Below are 10,417 nucleotides of genomic sequence, written 5' to 3'. Positions count from 1 at the left end.
CCCCTACTATATACAGTGAGATCACACCTCTATTTCTACAAACACCTATACTAACACTCAGTCTGGCTAAGGTAAGGAAACCAAAACAACATAAATACAGTAAGAGGAATATATATGTTTTTCCTATCATATAAACATCTACTCAACGCATAATAAGGTTATTGGTTGGCTAATTTGTACCCTACTGTACAACTTCCCTGAGCAAATGCAGAACTTTACTGCGTGTTTGTAGGAATCAAGTACAGTCATTGGATTATATCATACAATATACTGGAATGTTAGGATATTCATTAATTCTCATGGTTCATTTTCCCTTAAATGTTGTCCCTGTCGGGTGGAAACCTTGTACTGTAATGTATTTAAGAAATGGAATGATCTAGTGCAGTTATTTAGTTACAATATTTATAAAACCCACAGACAGACTTAACCACTATCAATTTGGCATTTGTCATTTCATTATGTTTAACCTTTTTTGAAAATAGCAAAGACAAACTTAGGTCGTTTTGAGACGTAGCCTGCAGAGTTTGTTCAGTCAGACATACTCGAGGGAGTTCATGCCGTGCTCAAAGGCACATTCTATACTCAAAGGGTTAACATGCTGAATTCCTATGTGGGTGTATACTTGTGTGCAAGTCCCACACATCATTCGACCAATTGGGCGGGCTACTTAAGCACTCTAGACTGTATGCTCTTCCTGCCTAGCTCTGCATATGGTTCCTGGTTGTTATTATGTGATGTTTGCTCCCACCACCACCCCAGCACCACCGGTGGGCTCTGTTATCTATGCTCCCTATGAGGGTTTTATTGTATATCTATCTCCCTGCTCTTAATGTTTTATGATGGTGTTTAATTGCGGCGAGCAGGGAGAAAATGCAGCAGAGCCGAACGCCAAGTCAAATACTGTATCATATGCACACTTGTATTCTCATTCTACAATAAATATTGGTTAAATCTATACACGAGTTGTCTGACTGAATTATAGTTAGTGTACTGTAGGCTAGTTGGACTACCTTTGTTCGACACTGTCATACAACAAAGTATAAAATAGGGTCCTGTTTTAATTCATGAATCCAAATGAAATAATATTAAATATAGAATTACAAGGTTTCTGCCTGACAGTGACTCTTTGCATCTCCACAGGAATCTACTGTATGTTCATACATGGATATGTCATAATGTGGCAGTGTTTCTATAAGTAGCATAATTTGTATACAGGTATATACAGTATAAAATGGCAGCTGAGAAGGCTTATAATTATCAAAGATGTACAGTTGTATAAGGTGTTCAACTTAGCACCAGTTGTGATTGTACAGGTAAACACACACTACACCAATTCCTCCTCAAGCACCAACAATAAATATACAATTTTTTAATTATAGCAATTATTTATATATTTAAATAAGTTCTCCTCCTTCTGCATCAGTGTCTCAGGAGGTAGAGTGGCCGTTTTTGCCTGGTTTAAATCCCTGGCTCCTCCTGGCTCTGTATGTAAGTGTCTTGAGCAGAGTGTGTGTGAACTGGTGAATACGACACACATTGCAAAGCGCCTTGGATAAAGGCGCTATAGTATAGAGTATGAAAATAAAGTAAACAATTGCACTCACATCCAAAAGTTAAAGTTTCAGATGCCGGACAGAAGCAAATATTTAAAAGAGAACAATAGAGTCCAGAGCACACTGGATCAAACTCCACATGTGTTTTACCAGCAAGGTGACACTTCAAGCGTGGTAGCTCTGAGCCTCTTCCTCAGACGGAGGGTGAACTGTGACCTTTGCGAAATGCAGCAACGGACACGAGCATCTTCCACTGTCTGCGTCTAGTGAACGTGCTTCGGACCTCATACTGGTGTTGTCCTTCTGTTGGCCCCGTCTTTCATATCCTTCTGGAAGCAATTGTGGACTTGTAAAAGTCCTGCATCCCTCTCAGGGCTGTACGGCCCCGCCCCCCCACTGCTCACCTTCATGGAGTCCCTGCTGAGGGCGTACAGAGACATATCGGCCATCGGCAGCCCCATGCCCATCGCTTCTCCTACAGCGCTCCCTCCGGCCATCTTCACCCCCACTGGCGATGGCTCGCGGGACGGGTCCAACGACCGCGAGCTTGACCGCGAGTGCCTCCGGCGATAGCGGTAGCTGGGGATGCGGGAATACAGCGACGAGGATGACACCGCCTTGATGAAGTTGCGGCGTGAACGGAAGCGTGTCTCCTTGTTCTTCTCAATGAAGATGTTGATGGCGAGGACGCCCACCGACTCTGCCACGATGAAGGACAGCGCACCGAAGTAGAAGGACCAGCCATAGTTGTACTGGTTCTTCTTGTCCTCGTCCTTCTTGTCACTGGGGTCCCCGGCATTGCTGGAGATGTAGACAATGATGCCAATGATGTTACTCAGGCCTGGCGAGAGCGAGAGAGACAGAGAGAGAGAGACAGAGAGAGAGAGAGGCAGAGTGAGAAAATCAAAGCACCACGGATTTGAAAAGCCTTTAGTAGGTACATAAACATAAATGACAAAGAAGGGATTGAGAAGTTTACACAGGTGTGTGCGTGTGTGTGTGTGTGTGCATGTGTGTGCGTGCATGCCTGCGTGCGTGATGTTATATTGTTTTTTTATTTTGTTTTTTTTATCCCACGATTTTGTAACCCATCGAACCCAGGACCTTCTAGCTGCCGACTGTGCCACCATGCCCACTATGCACAGTATATTGTGTGTAAAGATATGTAGTATCATATATCCAGCCTTTATTACCCCGGGTAAGCTGTATATCAGCCCTGACCATGCTGAAGTATTGCAACGACTGACTTCACTGCTGAAGTTTAAACGTATCGCCCGGCATTTGTCATTGCCCTCGTTATCCAAACACCATCGGTTGAATAATCAAAATAATATGTATCTGACTGTGAGTGTAATTGGACTTTAAGTACTGTAGGCTATTATGTAAACCTTTGTTTTACTGTGTAATTGTATCTGAGCTCTGTGTAGCCTGTGTTGTCTGTAACCTTGACAATAATAATTATAGTCACAAGGCTTGTAGCCTGTGACTATATGTAGCCTTGTGAATATGTATCCTATATTATAGGATAAATATTCACATGCTTTCATGTTCAGTTGTGTGTATGTGTGAATCTGTAGTGATGCATTACAAAGCTTGTCCTACTGTACCTGCGGCCACAAACAGGATGCCGCCGCTGAGCAGGATGTTGTTTTTGCTGCTGTACATGCGTCCTAACCCGACGCACAGCCCACCCGACATAAGCAGAATGGTGCTGAGAATGGGGAAGAGGCTTGAGGCGCGCACGATACCTGGGGGGAGGGGAGGGTTTAGGTGGAAGAAGAGGACGTTTACAACAAAAATGTCCATGAGTGACAAAGCAATAAGGCATTGCCAAAGGGTATACGGGCTACAACTGAGTGGACGGTATGCCCATAAACAACATCGCCACGATTTTGTGACCACGGGCGACAAACAAAAGATAAATTGTTCCATGTTTATGCAAATGTATGCAAATGTTTGGGCAGCGGCCGACTTGCAGGCCGCGTCGCAGGTAACGGCAGCGACGGAAATGGGGTCCGGTCCCTGACAGGTCCCCTGGGGGCCACACGTCCCTCCTGGTGTGATTATTCTCATGGCAGACCCCTGAACTGTGTTTTCCATGAGTCTGGAATCTGGATGTTACGTTTGTGTTGTCCACCGCACACGGTCCACTCACTGTCCACCCATTTAGCAATTTTATCCCTGGTATTGTCTCCGGGTAAAACAAATGACCCGCCTGCATGTTTAACAGCAGGAAAAAACTTGATATTTGATGACTTTTCCTAAAAGTTACCCAAACATTAGGAAAAGTTAAACATTGCCATTATTTACATTTCCATGAAAGCTGTACACAGAAATGTACAAATATTGTCTTCAGGTAATTTTTTATATTAATTATATTATTACGTTATTAGAGAGGGCGGGTCATTTTAGACCTGCAGGACGAGGGGGATATACACAAAGTGGCGAGGGTTATGATATAATTTGACTTTGAGAGTAGGGAGCAGGGCGTGGAAATATGATGAGTGCTAACATCATTAGCCCTGTGGCTGAACGGAATACTGGACTACTCGCCCCGGTGCTTGCCCGTTTTTCCTCCCGGAATTTTCCCCAGTGAGGGGGATAACTTTGTAATATGCTATTGGCTGTTTGTATTCTTTTTGGAAAAATATAAAAAGATACTCCTGTGGAAAGGCTATATTATTTGACTTATATTGAACCTATAAACAATTTAGTATTATTTAGTATAATTATGTAAGGTTTTGCCCCCTCAAATGGTACCTCGTCAGATAATCCCCACATATCCTACAACAACTTCTGTGAACAGACTTCACTGTAGTAGCTTTTCATAAATTATATTTGTACTTAGGCTGTTCTGCTGTCATGAAAGTTTATAGTTTATAGTAAAGTCCAGTCGTCTGCTGTCCAGCCTCTCCCACCCCTCACTGGGGAAAATTCTGGGAGGAAAACAGAAACGGGGTGAGTAGTCTTGTTACCGGCTGAACGCATCTGTGGCTACAATTAATGGAATCATGCGGACACTGACACACAAAGACACATGCATGCAACATCCACACACGCACAACAACACCCACACCCACGCACATGCGCGCACACGCGCGCACACATGCACACACATATACTCATATTAGTATATGGTTGAAAGCCAACATAATTGAAAAAAGAGGTTTCAATGGATTCCGTTCCTATTGGGTGTGCTAAATAACATACTAACAATAAAAAATTTATTTAGCACAACCAATAGTAACAGAATCCATTGAGAAGTCTCTTCTATCAATTATTTGGGGTTTCAACCATAGATATATATAAGAAAGCGAGATGGCTCACCCACGCTCTGGCCAATGGGGAGCTGCCATTGAACATACTGTAGTCCCGAAGCAAGATGGAGTGACTATCTATGGTTCAAATTAGTTGGCGATGTTTTTTGAAAACCTTATGGCCATACCTAACACCATGCCAAAATTAAAAAGTAGTTACCAAGTGCATACTTGATATGATCTTTTACATATTAAATCCCAGTTTAGCCACCGTGGACACCACGATGCCTTTCTGGTTGTTTGTTTTTCCAAAAATGTTAGTATGTTATTTAGCACACCAATAGCAACAGAATGCATTGAAAAATCTCTTTTATCCATTATTTGGGTTTTCAAACTATCTAACTAGAATTTCGCCACCCTCAGTTACGGTGCCACACAATGGGCAGAAGGAAATAGCGGGGTTTGACAGCCTCCACTTCATGTGTCAGCTGTGTTTTTATACCAAATATTGTGCACTTCACATGCAGTAACGGATGGCTATCGTAGACACACGCAGTCGCACACCCAGGGTAAATAGTATATGTAGCCTATACTGTAGCCTACTGAGGATCATAATAGGAGAGTCCCCCCTGCCTCATAGTCTCCGACTGTCCAACCCAGCGGAGAGAAAAACAAAGGGTTGGATAAGGTGTTTGTTCAGTGAAGACATGCTGGTCTTATTATGAATATGATTTTTATTTTTATTTTTATTTTTATTTTTATTTTTATTTTTATTTTTATTTTTATTTTTATTTTTATTTTTATTTTTATTTTTATTTTTATTTTTATTTTTATTTTTATTTTTATTTTTATTTTTATTTTTATTTTTATTTTTATTTTTATTTTTATTTTTATTTTTATTTTTATTTTTATTTTTATTTTTATTTTTATTTTTATTTTTATTAGTAGTAGTAGTAGTAGTAGTTGTTGTAGTATGTTTATTATTGTTATTGGCCTCCCCCTGGTGGCCGGGCCGAATGCACTGGAGGCTGGCAAGTGGCGCATTGTAATAATGTTATTCATTTCTTTTTTGTAACAGCACAACATAAATATTACAGAGACTTTAGTTGTCACTGTAGAATACAGGGAACCAGTTGTCATAGTTATGATTACCTTGTAATGTGAAAGAACAGAAGGCAGGCGATGTGCAGGCGATGTCCACGTGAGGTTTTAATCAGCCATTGTTGCAGTGTGTGTGTGTGTGTGTGTGTGTGTGTGTGTGTGTGCAATGAGCATTGGTTTGCGAGTGCTGTTAAGGCTCGGCGGCCAAGTAGATAGCGTTGGAACGACGCTGAGGGTAAGTCTGTGACGTCACTGCTGTGTGAGTGCAGTGGTTAGGACGGCGGGCTATAGGCATGACGTAGCTATTGACTTTGGGTTCCTTGACCTTGTGTGCGCCTGAAGTTTACAATTGTAATATTAAATATTTGAGTCTGTGCAAACAGACCACTAGGGTGCGCGCCCAACGCGTTTGCACAGCTTTTTGAAAACCTTATACCCTTACCGAACACCACACCAAAATTCAAAAACTAGTCGCCAAAAGCCAATTCTTGGTGATTTCTTACGAGTTCGCCCCCAGCTATTATGATTTTGCCACTGTTTATTTGTCCGTCTGGGGCTAATCTCACAATTAGATTGAGCAGTGCCAGATTTGTTGAGCATATTGGAAGAAGTCCAGGGAAGTAACTCAATGCACATCATGTTTTATATATACTCTCCCTTTTGTTTTAATGTTTTAATTATTTATTTATTTATTTTCTTCCTCTTTGTGAAGGTGAAGAGGTACAGTAGCAGGGACTTACGCAAGATGTACTCTGAGCTGTCCGTGTCATAGTCATTGTCCTCTGGGAAATGATTGATCCGGAAACAGCTGCCTTTGTTGATCCCTGAGGGGAGGAAAAGGATACGCTTTGAGCAAAACTAAAACAAGCATAGGGCTCAATTCATAACACAAGACAATAGTACACACCTTGACCCTCCTTACTCACTTCTGCGAAACATCCTAAAATGTTCCTGTTCTATTAGATGTTTTTAATGGTGTGTTGTTTCTTTTCCTTTTTATCATTTGCTGTACCACTCAAACCAAGGAATTCGATACATTAATTCATGTTTTATGACTAAGGAATATCTGAGCCCACACCGTGCCTGTGGAACCAGTAACACTGTAAGAAGCCACTTGAGGACAAGCTGCTTTGCGCTGAAGTTCCCGAGCCCTCGAGGCACTGTCTATGCTTTTGTCTGAAAATTTCCCTTCACTTTTAAGAGAATAAAACATTGCCAGGGCATGAACATTGAAAGGTTTGTCCGAGTCTGTTGCATTTGAGTGATGCACTAGCCTTCACCATGAGATTCATGCATTTGTTCATGCATTTGTACGTACGTATAATATGTACGTACAGATTTTTGAAATCACTCAACAACTACAGTCTATATACACGGTATACTATATTTACTAAACAAATATACCATACAACAAGCATGCACGCACGCACGCACGCACGCACGCACGCACGCACGCACGCACGCACGCACACACACAAACACACACAAACTCTTTCTGGAGACTGTCTCTCTTTCTCTCTGTGACTCTCTTCATCGCTTTGGTTTCCGCTCTCATTTGATGCCCTTTGTGAAAATAGTGGATAAACAACACAGCCCTTGTGTTGTCTAATGTGATTAAAGCACCAGTTTGCTGCTTAAAGGGTGGGCTCCATTTGACTGCCTGTGTCTCACCCACAGGGAATGAAAGAGTAAAATGAAAGGAAGAAATCAATGAAAAGACAAAGACATTATAGAACAGGTTGAAAGAAAGAAATAACGAGAAACAAAGAACTTAGAGAGAGAGAGAGAGAGAGAGAGAGAGGGGGGAGAGAGGGAGAGGAGATAACTGGGGTATGGGAACAGGGGGTGGGGGTCCCTAGACTCCATCTGTTGAGAGACCAGAGCTCATCTTTTATTACTCAACATAGATTCACCATGGCAACCTACCCCTGGCACCCCACAGTCACCTCGCTTGCTTCATATTCCTCAGAGTATGCCTTTGACATCTTACTAATGCATTCACCAGGCACACACACACACACACACACACACACACACACACACACACACACACACACACACACACACACACACACACACACACACACACACACACACACACACTGACATTTGCTGAAACACACATACACAGATTCTGAAAGACTGCACAGAAACACACACACAGATGATTATGTATACAAAGTACGCACGCACGCACGCACGCACGCACAGTCACCGAAGCTACCTTTTCAATTCAGGGAAGCCCTGTCAGTCTGCGGCCCGAATCAAATCAACACGGGACAGCACAGAAAGTGTCTGGCAGTAAATCAACAGGTGTGTCTGCCACTTGTGATGTCGGTGAGATGAGGCCTTGTCCTCAGAGCACACCAAGCTCTCTCTGCTCCACCGGATCCACATGCAGTCTGAGACGAGGTGCTTAAGTGGGAGTCCTTGTATACATTATGTCATGAGTGGCTATACATAACACGACTTTGCTTTCCTTTAAAAGACGATCCGCCATCGTCAGTGCGGCGCGTTCTTGTTTTTACATGCAGCGCAAAGCATGTGTACACAGACACCTCGCAATCACATTCACACACTTACAGAGACAGACTATAGCACTCTGCTACCGCCACTTTCCCCCAGTGCAACTTTACAGACATTAACACATTTGATGGTTGAAAGCGCATCATATTATAGACCCACCTGATCTTGCCCTGAAAGAGGCTTGACCAGATGAACCCTTTGACGAAATGGTCATCCCTCACTGACCGACTGACTGATTGACTGACAGTCTGACAGAGGTATTTAGACAACAGCTCAAATCTCCTGTCCTGCACATACTGTACTATAAGTATAGACATATTTTGGATGGGATGGGAAAAGAGGCGGGGAGAGAGAGAGGTTGTTGGGAGATGAAAGGGCATACTGTAGATAGACCACTGATTCTCAATGTTGGGATTGTTACACATGCATACCAAAATACCAAATGGACAATATTCACCTTTAGACCTTCCAGAATTCCACCTGTGGGATTCTGGAACGACTGAGACCTCTGTCTTTCACAGAGACACCTCACAGTCTACGTAGTCAACTAATATATGACTATTACGTCCTAGCGATTAGACAACTGTCATATAGGCCTACTCATGTGACATTTCAGCACTAGAATCGATGGACAGCGACATTCACTAGCCTGGTCTGCATTTTGAGTGGCGTGTTTTTTCCCCCCTCGGGTTGTTTATTCGTTTCCAAATGGTTTAGGCTACTTTTAACTGTTGACAATAACATTCCTCGCCAAATGAGCCGAGATGCATATCGTTCCAGTGTCTCCTAATAGTTTTCTGTTTCATTTCAGGTTTTCCACACAATGAACAAGCCGCGCAATGAAAGTTAAATATAGTCTCCCTCAAATCGTTTCAACTGGGTTTTGCATGGATAAGTATATAGCCTAATTCATACTTGAGCGAGTTAATAGACCATGGATTGATGACAATAGTCTAATAATAATAATAATAATAATAATAATAGTAGGCCTGCATACTATTATTATTAATAATAATAATAATATAATAATTACGCACGCACATAATAGTATATTTTAGCATCGTTTTGCACACCACCATGATCAGTTAACTGTGAGTGGACGACCCCAATTAAGCATTACTCTTGTTTACAAGAGGGTCCACCATGTTCAATTCATCAAAAACAATAAAAAACACTGGGCTGTACAATTCCGCTTTATAGTTTACAAAGAGGATAAGCTATATGATATATAATTCTATTATATTATATCTATATAACGTGAGGAATATAACACACGTGAACTAATAGCCTATTGGAACGTACCTTCGATGCAGCAGACTCTCCACAGTCCGGAGTGCGTCATGTCGCCTTTAACTTTCTTGGTTTGCGTGTCGTCGGTGGTGACATTAGTGGTGTTGCAAACGTATGCCCGGTTGTAAAGCCAGTAATCGGTGCCAATGGCAATGGTCATGAGGCTGAAAGCGGCAAAGGCGCCAACAATGGTCAGCAAAGTCTGAACTCCTCTACTCCACGCCATGGCGTCTCATAATAATAGCCTTCTAGCCTGTACTCTCAAAGCGAGACTCCAGCGGGCGCATTCTAAACATTACAATATTGCATTCGCATACTTCCTTCCGATCTGTCCACGATATATTTCCAAGTCAATGCATTCCACTTTCATTAACTTAAATCGAAGTTCAACATGTCTCGACTGAGATCAAGTTGCATGACGGGCTGATTTCAGGATTATTGTAGCCCGCTGCCCATTCAACGAAGTTCATCCGCATGCATTCGATTCGGCTACAGGTGGAAATATGAGCAGAAGCCTAGCTATAGCCTATTGCGGGGTTGAATGAAAAATATAGTGCAGCCTAGTTAATTGATCGACTTCCCCTTTGTGTAGTTTGTTTTCAATATTGTATGTGATTTGATTGACTGACAAGAGCGCAGCATCAGAGTCCAGACGACCAGACCACACCTTCCAAGGCTACAGCCAATGGG

General features: G+C 42.3%; 1 protein-coding gene across 1 annotated transcript; it reads right to left on the bottom strand.

The window, feature by feature from the left end:
- Positions 1 to 1,826: 1,826 nt before the first annotated feature.
- On the bottom strand, positions 1,827 to 9,953 carry cacng4b (calcium channel, voltage-dependent, gamma subunit 4b; the record flags this gene model as incomplete). Its single annotated transcript, XM_083766015.1, has 4 exons — positions 1,827 to 2,394; positions 3,161 to 3,301; positions 6,652 to 6,735; positions 9,740 to 9,953. 4 exons carry the CDS (start codon positions 9,951 to 9,953, stop codon positions 1,838 to 1,840), a joined length of 996 nt encoding a protein of 331 aa, XP_083622141.1. The 3' UTR covers positions 1,827 to 1,837.
- Between the last annotated feature and the right edge of the window lie 464 nt (positions 9,954 to 10,417).

Source organism: Protomyctophum parallelum (genome assembly GCF_964188405.1).
Source record: "Protomyctophum parallelum genome assembly, chromosome: 5".
Lineage (NCBI taxonomy): Eukaryota > Metazoa > Chordata > Actinopteri > Myctophiformes > Myctophidae > Protomyctophum > Protomyctophum parallelum.
Note: the sequence above shows the minus strand (reverse complement) of the source record. Positions and strands in the feature narration are given on the sequence as shown.